Here is a 16,485-nt window from a genome sequence, read left to right on the forward strand (position 1 = left end):
TCTTTATTTACACCGACAGACCTGCAACGTGTAATGTCTGCCTCTCTATCGCCACCTCTGTTTGAACCCAACATAACAGGTTAATGTACTTTTGCATTAATGTCAACCCAACTGCTCAATGTGTATGTTCTCAATTATGGATTTTTAGTCAAAACGTTAGCAACTTTCAGAGCAAGAAAACACTGCTGAAAATCATCAACTAATAATATTCGCTTGTACCGTTACTGAGATTTCAATGTCATGGGGTGTTTATGAGTAAATAAAGGTTATTATATACAATCCTGAAGACGCCTCGATCCTCCACAGCATCTTCACTTCTGACACACTTCACTAAAATTCCTCTGGTGTGTGTGAAGGACAGAAGCCGAAGCCAACGTCACATACCTGATCACAGACACCACGTCTCCGCTGTACCGCCAGCTCTCCTTCACTAACACACAGCATCACACGGACCGAATCCTGACCACAGGTGCATCATCCACACCAGATGTTTCAAACTGAGAGACGCTCAAGGGAAGAGGGGACAGAGATTGAGTTCTTGTGGATGTCGGTAGATTCCTCATGCTGGTGGCAGTGAAGGGAGTCACTGCATCTCTAGGCTTTTCCTATCCTCCATTTCTCATGTTTATACCTCATCACTTTCTTACGCCAGAGATTCATCCTCAACACTTATGCCGCACATCAGAGTCAACACAACACTCATGCAACAGACACCACACACACCAACACACAGAGACCTCAACACACACACACACCAACATACCAAGACACGCACAAACATAGCAACACACACATACCAACACAAATACACATCAATAAGACACAGACATACACACAGACAACTTAACACACACAAACATACCAACACAACTAAAGACACAAAACCAACACACACACACCAACATCCAGACAGACACACAAACTCTAACAGATATACACACCAACAAACATTCACACACACACAGCTAAACACCAAGATTGAGATATACCAAAACAACACACATACTGACCAACACAGAAAGACTTGAGCGCACACACACAGAGAGTATATACTGTATATTGACTTGTGTCACAGTGTGAACAGTTGTGGGATTGTGGAGTGAATGTCCGCGTCATCAGTGAGCTGTCAAACTGCTGACTCTTCCCAGACTGTCTAATTCCAGCCGCTTCTCTCATCTCTCTGTGAAATCAGCCTACCAACCTACAGTGTTAAAAACAAACACAAGGTGCTATTCCATTGCGTTCAGCCCGTCGCCCTGGAGACCACCTCAATCTGTTTCCCTCATTGGTGAGCGCCCCAAAGAACGTAAGGATGACAGATAGATGAGCGATGAAATGTGCTTCAACTCATTCCTACAACAAAACTCACCAACGTCCTGAGTGACACACTGTTTCTATCCATGATTTCTGCAACACTAACAACACAAAATTGAATGACCATCCGTGTGTTTGAGCAGCTTAACACTGGGAACAAAAGATGAGGTGATTCTCGAAGGTCATTTCTGAGCCACAACCGGGGTGGACTGGCCAAAGGGGCGTTTTCCCAGTGGACAGCTATCGCTTTGGACTGGAACGGACGCTTTGGCTGCTCATACGGACGTATTATAAATGTGAATGCACGCAACGTGAATGCAAAAGACTCTTATGCATAGCACATCCCCCCCTCCGTCGACAAAATTAACCATGAACCCCCCGGTCAATTTTTCTTCCCAGTCCAGCCATGGCCAAAATCAAACAGAAATACAGAAACTAGGAGAGATTACTGAAACTTGAGAGTCTTCCATTGGTTGTACAACGGATGAATCTCAAACAAACAGAGCCGCCGCATTTACACTGCTCAGAACGTCAAACCAACCAAAACATCACAGCTGCACATTCCTTGAAGAAATCAAAGAACGATTTCCAAATCCCACAACACATATTATCAATAGCTGTGTAATACACTCAACCAATGGTTGGGTAAATATGGACATTTTCTAGTTAAATCAATCACGTGATTAAAGCAACAATTCTTGCGTAATCTATACAATCTTTAACACTACAAATGCGAATGTTTTTTGTTAATAGTTGATGTTCTTTAAATTTTGTGCTTGGCCGTTCTCCATCATCATGTTGCTCAGATGCATCACAGCATCAACAAATGTTATTTTACCAGTGACTTGTTTCATAAATCACATTAAACGTCTTTATTCTAATCCAGAGCCTGAGGGAGATCTAAATGAAGACCCACTGCGCCGGTTTGAGTCCATGATTTATCCACACCAGCTGTTCTCCAGCCCATCTGACTCATGGCAAAGACGAGCGGTGGACCACCGTCGAGTTATAATTGAAGGAGCTTCTGGTCACGATATGAGGCCCCAGATGGGACACACTGGGCACATGGGGGCCCCTAACCCAGAGCCTGTTTGTGAAAAATCTCAGCGCTGGAGAATGAGATGGTCGCGAGGAGTAAGTGAAGCAAATGCTTTCATGTGGTACCCGCTTGAATAACTTTGGTGCCCGTCCAGACACACACACACACAAACATGACATCATACCAGTATTCCACACAACCACAAGTGTCTGCTGTCTGCATTATTGCCGGTTGTTTTGTGTCTTTGTGTAATGGTGATTTAGGAAGTCTTTTCTCTCTGGTACAAGGGGAAACAACCCATGAGGTCTGCACACATGGAGATCAAGGAGCCACTTCAGGATTTCATTACAATAGATTTCATCTCAGAACGCCTTTGATGTTCAAGCACATTGAGGAGTAAATTCAGTGAGAGCTTTAAAGCTTCTTTACGTTAAACCAGACCCTCATGTTTGCTGCCGGTGTGATGCAAGAGTCTTCTGAGCGGTTGCCATGGTGTGTCTGTCTGGTTGCTATGAACTGCTCACAGGCCAAACTCTAAAGAGCGGGAGCACTTTGTTTTACAGACTTGTTCTACGTGTACGTACTATATACTTACTGAGTCACTCTTACTAATTATTACTAGCCACCAACCCTGAACATAGACTGCACCCCCTAAACTGTTATTACCTCTTTCCCCAGAACGTTTGTACACATTTTATTACCACATTCACAAAAAACTTTTGTTGTATAAATATGCAGATATTTAATGTATTAAGAACAGAGCCTCTGCTTTGAACTCTTTACGTCAGATGAGATTCAGAACGTATCCGTTGATGCTGTGATCTGTCAGAAAATGTGTGACAGCGCCCCTACCCTATAACAGTACAAAACATGGACTGCCAGAAATCTCATGAATGGCTGAGAAGGAGTTAAGATACAATATAGGGGGGGTCACTTCTTTGATTGTAAAACACTATTTTAAAAGTCACCTAAGAAGCACGATCAACTCAACCAATGGCTATTGTTGTGCATGTGATCGTTTTGGATCTCTGTAATTGTCACACCCCTCCGTCTTATATAATCTATGAATGAATTTCATTTTAATATTCGGTCAGCAGACTTCAAAAGAGCGCCTGTTTCTCATCAGTCTCACCCGCATTAACTTCTCAAAGCCCAGTACAGTTACCCTTCCCAATAACCTTAGTGTGAAAGTACACCAACATCTGGACACCAAAAAACCTCCTTGCAAACTTTTCAAAGCGTCCTGGAAAAACACAGCGAAAAGAAAAAGAACACATTGAAGTCGGCCGTGCCACAAAAGTGGCAAACAAGGCCACATGCTTAGCAAAGGAAAAACACGGCCTGGGGATGAACAACACATGGACGAGCGTCTACACACAGGCCTTTGGAACGGCCAGAGAAGGCCACAGAAGACGCAGAGCTATCATCAGCACAACCAAGATAGAAATCACACTGTCTGAACCAGTTAGACTGAACGAGCTTCTCCGTATGAGATTCATGCTTCCCGCTTGCCTTCCCCCACAAAGAGACACACATGCATTTGGTTTGTTTATAGAAAAAAATGAAGAGAATCTTTGGTAATGGGAAATTAGGTCAGAAAACCATTTGATGCAAATGTAATTTCCAGGGAGGGATTCCTGAGCTTGCGGTCCTTTGGCATTGTTAGCCGCATGCCGGAGCGACACTCACCCACAACCATGCCATGATCCAGACGTTTGATGATGTCAAAGGAGTTGTTGACGTTCCCTTCGAGAATGTCATAGACGATCTCCGGGGATTCCATGTGAGGGAAGTGTGAAGGTGTGGGGGACCTCAAGAACACGATTTCTGTTGATGAAAGAAAGCTTGTCATCAGTAAAACGCATAACAGCAATGAATATAGTTTAAGGCCGTCAATCATCACCAAGGCGGAGCAACAGTCAACAGATTATCGTGTTAAACTAGTTCGTTAGCTAGATAGTTGACATGTTTATAGATAGATACCCGCACAACACACGTTTTTTTAATAACCACATGCTTACATGCATTGGCTAAGTTTGCATTTGTGTGTGTCTGTGGCATGAGAAGAATGGTATTCACGAACAAATCATGCTAAAGTAATAAAATCTTGAAAGGAAAAGTCGACCCGTACCCTCTGGTTTGGTGAATTCTCTGAAGGTGGGAAGTGAGATGGCCGTGTAGGAGATGGAGAGGATGGGGTTCAAGATGCAGGAGATGTCATCGGGTTGGCAGGATTTCACACACCGGATGATATCTGCACGATCCACCCTTGACCTGCTGGAAGAAAGGAACGTTCAACCATCTAAACTATACTGTCGTGAACTATATGCAAGTTTTTTTTCTTGATCAAAACATTGCTTTTGCCAAAGGAATACGTGCTAACGATGTGGGGTTGGGTTTCTCTCTGTCTGCACCGGCTTCAATGACGACACGGTACAATGCAAAGCCGCCTCAGGCACAGTAGGACCCCTTGCGAGACGTCACAGAAACAGGCCCTGATCTCTAGTGTTGACTGGGTAAAATAATCTTCCTTCACAGTCGAAGGTCTCCAACAACCGGATGACTTCCAGCAGAACTCACCGCAGAACCAAGCACCCAGCGGGCGGGTGAAACCTTCACTAAATAAATATTATGTGCACAAATACACTGGCTGTTCTTAATATGGATCTCATAACACAAACAATTAGGTTTTCGGGGGGGACAGAACATGACAAGAGGCCAAAAATCACACCACAGGAGAATCAGTGGTCAAGTTTCCTGTTAGCCACTCTATGCTTTTTCAAAACTGTGACATTGATATAAAACGTTCTGCAGAAAATATTTGGTTTAGCACAGCATTCCCAGTTCTGCATCCTGAAATATCGTGTGGAATTTATGGGATGGGGAGCCCTAAATCCTGGACTTCCTGACAACACTACTCGACTCCTCTGACTTTTTTTAAAGCTGATTTTTGAATGTTCTCCGGGTAATCGGGAAAAAAGACCTCTGTGACAGCTCAAATCGACCTAAATCTACTGCTCCTAAGATATTTTTTGTTGAATAAAACTGACTTAGGGAGAGATTCATCGAGATCTCTAACGTTCGGTTGCCAACTTCAAGAAGACGTTAGTCTTGGCCATGTTGGCAACCACAAGTCAGACATCTCAACATAAACGCAAGCATTTCTCATCAAATCATGCTTTCCAGATGAATTTTATTACCTCCTACTTGATGTTAACAATGGACCCATTTGAGTCTGTTTCTATAATAAGAAAATGATCCGATCGAGCTGTTTATCATCCCGTTTACAACAGGGTTGACATGACTGGAGCTTGCTTTTTTTAATACTTCCCTAAACCTGTGAATTAAGGGGATGACTTTAACACTTTTTCTGAATCATCTCACGATCTGCTCGCCGGTGGAATTCCTCAGAAACCACATTCTCCTAATCCAATTGGAGAACTCCAGTAAAGTGTAGTCAAATGTGTGCATCCGTTTGGACAAGCGCAGAAATGAATTCGACCTCGCCGGGCCGGTGAGGTCTGGAGACGTGCCGTGATTAGTTATCCATCCATCTCTGCACTCTTTCATGGAACGCAGGAGCTGTAGCTAAACCCCAAAGCTCAGATCAGGTTACCGGCCGAGAGGGGAGAAGCCCCTTACAGAGAAGTTAAGCCACCGCTGGGCATGGACCTGTAATTAGCAATTAGCGGGTGGGTCCACGTTTTGCTTAGATCTGGGCCAAAACCACCAAATGTTCTCCCTGCTTATAATACCCAACTTGTGCACGACATGCAGAGGGAGAGCGGGACGGATCTTCCGACTCGAGGGGCAAGCGCCGCAAATTAAGACCCGAGGTTAAACCCGCCTGTCAGCGAACATCAAAGCCAACATCTAGGTCTTACAGCAAGTGGTAATTCCCCTCCATCCAGGGGGTACACTCGTCACTAGGCCCCTCACATGGCCAAATCCCAACGTGCCGCTCGAAGGGAAAAACAGAGTTTTGGGACGGCTGCGCTCATGGTCAAGCGAAAGATCGCTTCTTTTTCTCTAGTAATTATTATTTATAGTCAGCGTGTTGATAAAGCACCAACACAAACACAGTGGGCCTCATTTCTTGGTGCCCAGCGGCGATGTAGCTCCGCCACAAATTGTTCAGACCAGCGTCCAAAGCCCAGAATCCCATAATTCACTGTCAGAAAGCGTGTGTGTGTGTGTGTGTGTGTGTGAGAGAGAGAGAGATAGATAGAGGGAAACCAGCACAGCGCCACCTAGCTGTGCGCCCAGAAACAACCTACAACACATGTGCCGAATAAAGGCCGATCAACTAGGATGTTTCAAAAATAGTTCAAATTAAACTAAGCAAATCAGTATAAATGCTTTATCTAATGTTGGAGACATGGCCGGTTTTCCCTCTTAAATTCTAGCTAAATTAACCATGCTTTTTATAGTCCCTGTGGTAACTTCGTTGTATTCATTGTAAAACAATTGTTAATTGTTAACGTAAGGGACAGCTTCAAACAGCTTGAGGTGGTTTGCTAGTCTCAGCTAGTTTAAGCCGGTTTAACTGGTCTCCCAGTATGGCCACGCTGGACTGGTCCCTGGCAGACCACTTGTTGTTAAAATCCCACAAAAAACCAGCTGTAACCAAATTAAACCAGCTGACCACCTGAGGCTTGTTTGAGATTACATCAGGTGTGACAGCATGATAAAGCTTTGTGCGGTGAAACCCCAACACAAGCGTGACCTCCACCGTCATCACCAGTTAACCTGCCGTCACTTCAACCGTCCTGCCCAGAAAAATATGAACCAATTTTATTAAACACCAAATCACAACTCTGTGACATCCGTAATGTTTTATTAGAAAATAACAGACTGAATGAATAACACAAGATCTAAAGGAATAAACTGATTCGACAACCGTTCACTTGGGTTGACTTGCTTTGGCTGAAAGCGTCATCTAGTGGACACCTGAAGGTAATGTTAACTACACTCACAGACTACAGAGAGAAGAGACATAACAGCAGTTCTGATACATGAGCAAACAAACCCTTCGGATCCTGCGAACAGAAATCAGTTTACAGCAGTAATGTTCTACTCAAGTCTTTTCTGAAGTATTGGACTCACCACCACAGCGTTATCAATGGGAAAACGAAAGGTTAAGCCCATTTAAAATTAAAACCTTTATCATCTCACTTCCAAAAGAGTATTTTCAAAAATCCTCTCTCTTCATACTACTATAGTTTATATCGAATACAAAACATATTTAAAATGTAATATTGATAAAAGCAGTTTTATACGACTTGAATTCCTTCGAAGCCATATGAGAGCTTTCTTTATGTATGTTTTGTGATCAAATGGGACGACTAAAGGACTTAAAAAATTAAAGCATATGGATTCACAATAACATGAGGATGAGTAAATGCTAACAGAATTTTCTTAAAGGAACAGTTCACCCAAATATGCAAAATGATTGATTTACTCGCTCTCATGTCATCGCAAATAATTTGATATCAAAATGTTGTCACGTTATCTTTGCAAAGCTCCAGAAAGCATCAACAACCAACATTGGTTTGTGAGAGAAAACTATTCTTGTTTTTAGCTTATTTTGCGAACCTAAAACGTAGAATTTCTTTGGTTCTCACTTGTCCTTTAATTTCTTAAATGCTATTTTGTCAATAGCCAAATCCCAATAGGATTTGAAGTTTTCAACATTTTCACCATATTTTTACTTTAATTTCTGTAAATAAGCTTCAAACGGGACTGGTTTTCTCTCACAGACCCAGTGGAGTGATCGAGAATACTTTATTGATGGATGTTTGTGCTTTTTAGAGCTCAAGTTGAGTCCAACATAAGAAGAAAACCAAAGTCCCTTTTATGTATTTGGGATGACGTGAGGATGATAAGAGGTTTTCATATTCAGGTGAATTATTCCTTTAACAAAATCAAAAGTAATATCATATCATAATCATTATTTGAAGTATCCAAATAGACTAAATCAAAATTAGACTGTCTCAAGACACTCTCTCTAATCACTTTTAATTACTAAAGCAGTGCGATTATAGAAACATCAATATAATATCACATCAATTCATTTCATTCAGTGATGGCATTGCTCAGGTCCTCCGGGGTTACAAACAAGCGTATCTTGAACAGATACACACTAAGGTGTCCGTATCGCCTAAGTTTCATCTCGAGAGAGATTTCAAAGTCCTGAGGGGCCGCGATGGATTTCTGGACCACCAGCACGCCACCGTGATCTTGACGTTTGGCAGAGAAGTAACCTCCCTGGTTACCGTCCACGATGGCCACCTCAACGTCGTCCCCGAGCGCCGAGTTGGAGGGACCCATGCGGAAGATGTTGGTGGGAATGGGAATTTTGGTGGGGAATGTCAGGTGGTAGTAGGTAATTCTCACAGGCAAGGCCAGACACTCGCTACTGTCATTACAAGGCAAGCGTTCACAGCGGCTGCAAAGAGGAACATGGAGGGAAAAGAGACAGAGAGACAGAGAGAGAGAGAGAGAGAGGGCTGGGTTAGAACGCTGCGGTGCACGACATGCAGAAAAGTGTGATTTTAGAGAGGGGTGGGGTTTGTTTGAGGGGGTGTGGCATTCAGAGTGACTGAACCGTCTTGCATACAGCACAACAGTTGGTTTCCTAAAGTCGGTCTTTTCTCAAAAGAGGTGTCTTAATGTCTTGCAATTGTCACGCTTTTATGTTATTTTTGTACATTTTTGTATACAGTATATACCCATTTTTTATGGTCCTTGTACTGTTAAAGACCACTTCGCCAGATGTAAACACGGGTCCAGAAGCACTTCTGGTTTCAATTTTATGTGGATGACAAGTGATAAGTGTTGTATATGCGCTGTATATGTGTTGGATAAGCTCAGTGGATATGTGTTGGATATTGGTTTTAAATGCGTTTGATAAGTGTTGGATATGCGCTGTATATATGTGTTGGATAAGCTCAGTGGATATGTGTTGGATATGCGTTGGATATTGGTTTTAAATGCGTTTGATAAGTGTTGGATATGCGCTGTATATGTGTTGGATAAGCTCAGTGGATATGTGTTGGATAAGCTCAGTGGATATGTGTTGGATAAGCTCAGTGGATATGTGTTGGATAAGCTCAGTGGATATGTGTTGGATATGCGTTGGATATTGGTTTTAAATGCGTTTGATATGTGTTGGATAAGCTCAGTGGATATGTGTTGGATATGCGTTTGATAAGTGTTGGATATGCGCTGTATATGTGTTGGATAAGCTCAGTGGATATGTGTTGGATAAGCTCAGTGGATATGTGTTGGATATGCTCAGTGGATATGTGTTGGATAAGCTCAGTGGATATGTGTTGGATAAGCTCAGTGGATATGTGTTGGATATGCTCAGTGGATATGTGTTGGATATGCTCAGTGGATATGTGTTGGATATGCTCAGTGGATATGTGTTGGATATGCTCAGTGTATATGTGTTGGATATGCTCAGTGGATATGTGTTGGATATGCTCAGTGGATATGTGTTGGATATGCTCAGTGGATATGTGTTGGATAAGCTCAGTGGATATGTGTTGGATAAGCTCAGTGGATATGTGTTGGATAAGCTCAGTGGATATGTGTTGGATATGCTCAGTGGATATGTGTTGGATATGCTCAGTGGATATGTGTTGGATATGCTCAGTGGATATGTGCTGGATAAGCTCAGTGGATATGTGTTGGATATGCGTTGGATATTGGTTTTAAATGCGTTTGATAAGTGTTGGATATGCGCTGTATATGTGTTGGATAAGCTCAGTGGATATGTGTTGGATAAGCTCAGTGGATATGTGTTGGATAAGCTCAGTGGATATGTGTTGGATATGCTCAGTGGATTTGTGTTGGATATGCGTTGGATATTGGTTTTAAATGCGTTTGATAAGTGTTGGATATGCGCTGTATAAGCTCAGTGGATATGTGTTGGATATGCTCAGTGGATATGTGTTGGATAAGCTCAGTGGATATGTGTTGGATAAGCTCAGTGGATATGTGTTGGATATGCTCAGTGGATATGTGTTGGATAAGCTCAGTGGATATGTGTTGGATAAGCTCAGTGGATATGTGTTGGATATGCTCAGTGGATATGTGTTGGATAAGCTCAGTGGATATGTGTTGGATAAGCTCAGTGGATATGTGTTGGATATGCTCAGTGGATATGTGTTGGATATGCTCAGTGGATATGTGTTGGATATGCTCAGTGGATATGTGTTGGATATGCTCAGTGGATATGTGTTGGATAAGCTCAGTGGATATGTGTTGGATAAGCTCAGTGGATATGTGTTGGATAAGCTCAGTGGATATGTGTTGGATATGCTCAGTGGATATGTGTTGGATATGCTCAGTGGATATGTGTTGGATATGCTCAGTGGATATGTGCTGGATAAGCTCAGTGGATATGTGTTGGATATGCGTTGGATATTGGTTTTAAATGCGTTTGATAAGTGTTGGATATGCGCTGTATATGTGTTGGATAAGCTCAGTGGATATGTGTTGGATAAGCTCAGTGGATATGTGTTGGATAAGCTCAGTGGATATGTGTTGGATATGCTCAGTGGATTTGTGCTGGATAAGCTCAGTGGATATGTGTTGGATATGCGTTGGATATTGGTTTTAAATGCGTTTGATAAGTGTTGGATATGCGCTGTATAAGCTCAGTGGATATGTGTTGGATATGCTCAGTGGATATGTGTTGGATATGCTCAGTGGATATGTGTTGGATATGCTCAGTGGATATGTGTTGGATATGCTCAGTGGATATTTGTTGGATAAGCTCAGTGGATATGTGTTGGATAAGCTCAGTGGATATGTGTTGGATAAGCTCAGTGGATATGTGTTGGATATGCGTTGGATATTGGTTTTAAATGCGTTTGATATGTGTTGGATAAGCTCAGTGGATATGTGTTGGATAAGCTCAGTGGATATGTGTTGGATATGCTCAGTGGATATGTGTTGGATAAGCTCAGTGGATATGTGTTGGATATGCTCAGTGGATATGTGTTGGATATGCTCAGTGGATATGTGTTGGATAAGCTCAGTGGATATGTGTTGGATATGCTCAGTGGATATGTGTTTAAAACCAATATGCGTTGGATATTGGTTTTAAATGCGTTTGATAAGTGTTGGATATGCGCTGTATAAGCTCAGTGGATATGTGTTGGATATGCTCAGTGGATATGTGTTGGATAAGCTCAGTGGATATGTGTTGGATATGCTCAGTGGATATGTGTTTAAAACCAATATGCGTTGGATATTGGTTTTAAATGCGTTTGATAAGTGTTGGATATGCGCTGTATAAGCTCAGTGGATATGTGTTGGATATGCTCAGTGGATATGTGTTGGATAAGCTCAGTGGATATGTGTTGGATAAGCTCAGTGGATATGTGTTGGATATGCTCAGTGGATATGTGTTGGATATGCTCAGTGGATATGTGTTGGATATGCTCAGTGGATATGTGTTGGATATGCTCAGTGGATATGTGTTGGATATGCTCAGTGGATATGTGTTGGATATGCTCAGTGGATATGTGTTGGATATGCTCAGTGGATATGTGCTGGATATGCTCAGTGTATATGTGTTGGATATGCTCAGTGGATATGTGTTGGATATGCTCAGTGTATATGTGTTGGATATGCTCAGTGTATATGTGTTGGATATGCTCAGTGGATATGTGTTGGATATGCTCAGTGGATATGTGTTGGATATGCTCAGTGGATATGTGTTGGATATGCTCAGTGGATATGTGTTGGATATGCTCAGTGGATATGTGTTGGATATGCTCAGTGGATATGTGTTGGATATGCGTTGGTTATGTTTTCCAAAGTGGCTAATAATTAAATGAGCAAATATACAGTGTAATGAAAAACTAAATTTCCCACAATCCCAAAGTATGAGTGTAAAAGCAGAGAATCTGAAATAACTCTGGAATCTGGTATGGTTGGAGTTCACTGTTGTGCTGTATTGTGTTTCCATTGGCAAAGAGGAGTTTGTCTGTTGTATTGTTCATGCATTGCATTTGCAGCCATCATGAACGCGCCACTCATGCACACTGTGACCAGCAGATCTGATAACGTTAACAACACCCACCTGTGCCTTTCAGCATCATCACAGCTATACACACTAACTGTGACTCACCACATCAGAACGACACAAATCTAACAGACTGTCTGGATGTATTATGCCACTTACGTTTCTCCTGAACGTCTGTAGTTGGCCGGACACTCAAAGTTCAGGCACCTGAATCCACCCTGAACGTTGAAGCAGCTCTCGGCTTCTGTACAGGTGTGTGTACCTGTCACACACTCGTCGATATCTGATCGTGTGAAAAACAAACAACATAACCTTAGCTTTACAGTCAGCTGTCTGTTTCAAGCGTTTAGACATCGTGTTTTCTGACCCTGGCAGCTGCGGGCGTTGTTGGCGAGTGTGTACCCGCTCACGGGACACGTGCAGTGGAAACTCCCCGGGGTGTTGTGGCATCGATACGAGCAGATGTGTCCACCGGTGGGCAAAGCACATTCATCGATGTCTGAGGACGGACAGAGAAATGACACTCGATTCATCCTTTCATTATACAAATTATAACTAAACAGTTTTCATATAAAGAGAATAGTGGAGTGGGATGCACATACCCTCACAGGTGATTCCATCGATGTCACTGAGCTGGTAACCACGGCGACAGTAGCACTGATACGACCCGTATACGTTCGCACACTCTTGACTGCATGGACTGGTCTCACATTCGTTCAGATCTGTGTGTGTGAAAGTTTCCATGTGACGTTCGATACGTGTTTCTATATATACAATGAGTGACTGTTAGTTATGAATGTTTTATTGAAGAAACGTCACCATCACAGTTGCGTCCGTCACTGGCCAGTTTGAATCCAGTGCTACAGCTGCACTGATACGAGCCCAGCACATTCTCACACTTGTGAGCACATAGACGGCCAGGATAATGCCTGCATTCATTCATGTCTGAGCATCATGAACAGAAACGAAGGATATTTATTAGACGGTTTGTATGTTGATATTAAGGCTTGTTGCATATATGTATACTCACCTTCACAGGCTCTGTTGATGCTGTTGAAGACGAAACCGGACCTGCACTCGCAGCGGTACGATCCCATCAGATTAATACAGCCGTGACCGTCACAGGTGTTATCAGGTCCGGCACACTCATCGATATCTACAAACATCCACACAGTAGAGAGCGATTATTCAATCGTGTTGACTCGTTTCACTAATGTAATGAGTTTTATTTCAAAGGAACGCTCATTTCTGTACCTACGCAGCGAGTCCCTTCAGCGTTCAGGTGATACCCGCGACCACAGTTAACAGAGTTTCTCTGGCACGTGTACGAGCCCACCGTGTTAAAACACATCTGACCCGGCTGACACGGTCCCGTTACGCTCAAACACTCATTTATATCTGTGGAAGTAAGAAACAACAAATATTCCTCGATTCGCATGTAACATGAATATATTCAAAGTTTGAAATCTGTCATTTTTATGTCAGACGGACCGATGCAGCTCCCCAGGGCGTCCTGGATAAATCCTGTGCCGCACTGCACTGTGGGTCGACACCGGAAAGATCCGATCGTGTTCTGACATTCCAGTTCGGCTGCGCAGTTATGAGAACCTAACTCGCACTCATCAATGTCTGAAAAATATCATCATTCATCAAACACTTTACTGATGCATGTTTGTGATAACGCGACAGCCTAATTATGTGTTACATCTGGGTAAATGATCAGAGAGATCACAGATCATTGTAGTCTCTTTGTCTTCTGACCTTCACATTTGTTGTGTTCTGTGAGTTCATAACCCGTTCCACAGCTCACCTCCCTCTGACAGCGATACGAAGACACGGTGTTAATACAGCGTTCACCAGAGCGACAGAGATGAGCGCCCAACAAACACTCATTTATGTCTGCGAGACAGAGAGAGAGAGAGAGAGAGACAGAGAGAGAGAGAGAGAGAGAGACAGAGAGAGAGAGACAGAGAGAGAGAGAGAGAGAGAGAGAGAGAGAGAGAGAGAGAGAGACAGAGAGAGAGAGAGAGAGAGAGAGACAGAGAGAGAGAGAGAGAGAGAGACAGAGAGAGAGAGACAGAGAGAGAGAGAGAGAGAGAGAGAGAGAGAGAGAGAGAGACAGAGAGAGACACAGAGAGAGAGAGAGAGAGAGAGAGAGAGAGATGTTCAGTGGTGTTATAAACAGACATCAGATGGTGTTGTGATTTGGGTTCGAGGGATGTTTTTACGCACCTTCACATGTTTGTCCGTCGGCCTTGAACTTGTATCCCTTGAAACATGCACATGTCCCGTTCACACAGCGCTGGGAACATCTGGCGGCTTTTATTTTAACACACACAAACATCATTCACATCATTAAACAAGTATATGTTAGATTATCTTCTGTTGTATAACAGGTAAAGGTCACTTTGGGAACTATGTTAAGTAGGGATGCACCCATACCCAGGGGCGGACTGGCCATCTGGCATTCCTCTATCGTTTGGGGCCGGAACGGACGCTTTGGTCACTCAGACAACTGATACTAAGCTCATGTATTCGTCCTCATAAAAAAAATACCTCATGTGACAGAACTGACAGAAATTTGATTTGAAAGTTTGTGAAAAGCACCTAAAATTGTCATTTTCAATTGTTATTTTCATAATGTGTTTGAGTTGGAGTTGTTTGTAATTCCATTTTTATTAGTCTGTGTTTTAAAAAGGTGCAGGCATCGGTATCGGCGAGTACCAAAAAATGTCGGTGCATCCCTAATGTTAAGACTACAGACAATTCAAAATAAATGAAACTGTTAGACTCTGTGAATTTATAGAAATGTTCTCTTCTCAAGCAGTTTTTTGAGGTCTCGACCTGAGATGATTTCTACACATTATTGAATGAGTTCACATCTATTCTGACCTCTTAGCGACTGATTCTTTTCTTCATTATTCAATCCAGGTCATCCAATTCAAAATCATTTTTATGAACAAAAAAATGTGTTTTGGTAATGAAATGAATAAATCAATTGGCACAATAATGTTTTTCTACACACATTGATGAAAAGGTATTTAAGACCGTGAGACACATTTCAGTCAAGTGATTTTAAACCTTTAAAAAAGTGTGAATCTCTGTGTTGTGTAATACATGTATAATGTCTATAAAAAAGACCTTTGCATCGCTCTTCTGCACTCGGTGTATCGCTCAGTAAAGCTCCATCTGTATGAATTAAAAAGCAAATATATTTACAGGATCACAGTTAATGTTCAGTCATATCTATAAAGTCAACAGGATCATATTTAATCTACAAAAGACAAAGTTCCACACACAGGAAAAGCTGTGAGCTGCTCACATGAACACTAGAGGGCGACATAACTCAACATATTCAGCATCAATCAAACACATGCGTGTGCTGGTCTTGAGCTGTGACCTCTGTAAGAAGAACTGTTTGTGTCTCACCGTCTGTAGAGTTCCCGTCAGCGCCGTCCACACAACACGCCCGAGACACCAGACCACACTGGTACCCCACCGGGAGACTGAGGTCACATGACAGCCCGCGTTCCTGAGCCGCCCGGCCGAGCAAACAACACTCACAACACATCTGCAGACGACATCAGACACACATTTATTCTCTTTAAACGTAAGACTCGGTGAAGAAAGACTCTCTTTAGTCAAAGAGAGAAAAGAGAAAGAGCTGAACTATATTGAAGCCGCTCAATGTGGTTGATTTTCTAAAGGTTCGACTAACAATTTGTTAAGGAAAGTGTTTCTGGTGATATTTCTGACTTTCAGTGACCCTCATGTGATGAATATTTTCCTATAGGAAACCGATTCTAGTTTTGTGAATGTACTTTATATGATAAATATCTGTACAGCATCACGCTGACAAACCCAGATGAATGTTTCCAAGAATCCTGTCTGATGATCAAAATTCCCTCAGATGTGTTTAATGTCACATCATCGCTCAAGGTGACGTCTGGCAGAGATCCTGTGCGTATAATCCATCCTGACAGGAACACGCTTCACTTTACAGACGTGGGCAAGTTCACTCCTGCTCAATACAAACAGTGACGAATATTCATCTTTCCCTCTCCTTCATCATCCCCTACAGGCCCATATC

The 16,485-nt window shown here is 42.5% G+C and overlaps 1 protein-coding gene across 6 annotated transcripts in view; it reads right to left on the reverse strand.

Annotated features, from left to right (window-relative positions):
• Positions 1 to 16,485, reverse strand: part of fbln1 (fibulin 1) — a 33,808-nt gene that overhangs the window by 3,929 nt on the left and 13,394 nt on the right. For 3 of the 6 annotated variants that reach the window (XR_013786294.1, XM_079450587.1, XM_079450588.1), the window contains exons 4-16: positions 15,825 to 15,966; positions 15,537 to 15,584; positions 14,628 to 14,714; positions 14,157 to 14,294; positions 13,887 to 14,024; positions 13,650 to 13,793; positions 13,426 to 13,551; positions 13,215 to 13,340; positions 12,998 to 13,117; positions 12,763 to 12,894; positions 12,555 to 12,678; positions 4,485 to 4,630; positions 4,043 to 4,180 (exon numbers count right to left, since the gene is read on the reverse strand). Coding sequence is in view for 4 of the 6 variants with exons in the window: in XM_079450587.1 (XP_079306713.1) it covers positions 4,043 to 4,180; positions 4,485 to 4,630; positions 12,555 to 12,678; positions 12,763 to 12,894; positions 12,998 to 13,117; positions 13,215 to 13,340; positions 13,426 to 13,551; positions 13,650 to 13,793; positions 13,887 to 14,024; positions 14,157 to 14,294; positions 14,628 to 14,714; positions 15,537 to 15,584; positions 15,825 to 15,966 (1,609 nt within the window). In the remaining 2 variants the exon portion in view is untranslated. Of the gene's footprint in view, positions 1 to 4,042; positions 4,181 to 4,484; positions 4,631 to 7,174; positions 8,802 to 12,554; positions 12,679 to 12,762; positions 12,895 to 12,997; positions 13,118 to 13,214; positions 13,341 to 13,425; positions 13,552 to 13,649; positions 13,794 to 13,886; positions 14,025 to 14,156; positions 14,295 to 14,627; positions 14,715 to 15,536; positions 15,585 to 15,824; positions 15,967 to 16,485 lie in introns of those variants that run through there. The other 3 variants (XR_013786295.1, XM_079450589.1, XM_079450590.1) reach the window with 2 other exon arrangements.

The sequence above is a fragment of the Barbatula barbatula genome (assembly GCF_947034865.1).
Source record: "Barbatula barbatula genome assembly, chromosome: 25".
Classification (NCBI taxonomy): domain Eukaryota; kingdom Metazoa; phylum Chordata; class Actinopteri; order Cypriniformes; family Nemacheilidae; genus Barbatula; species Barbatula barbatula.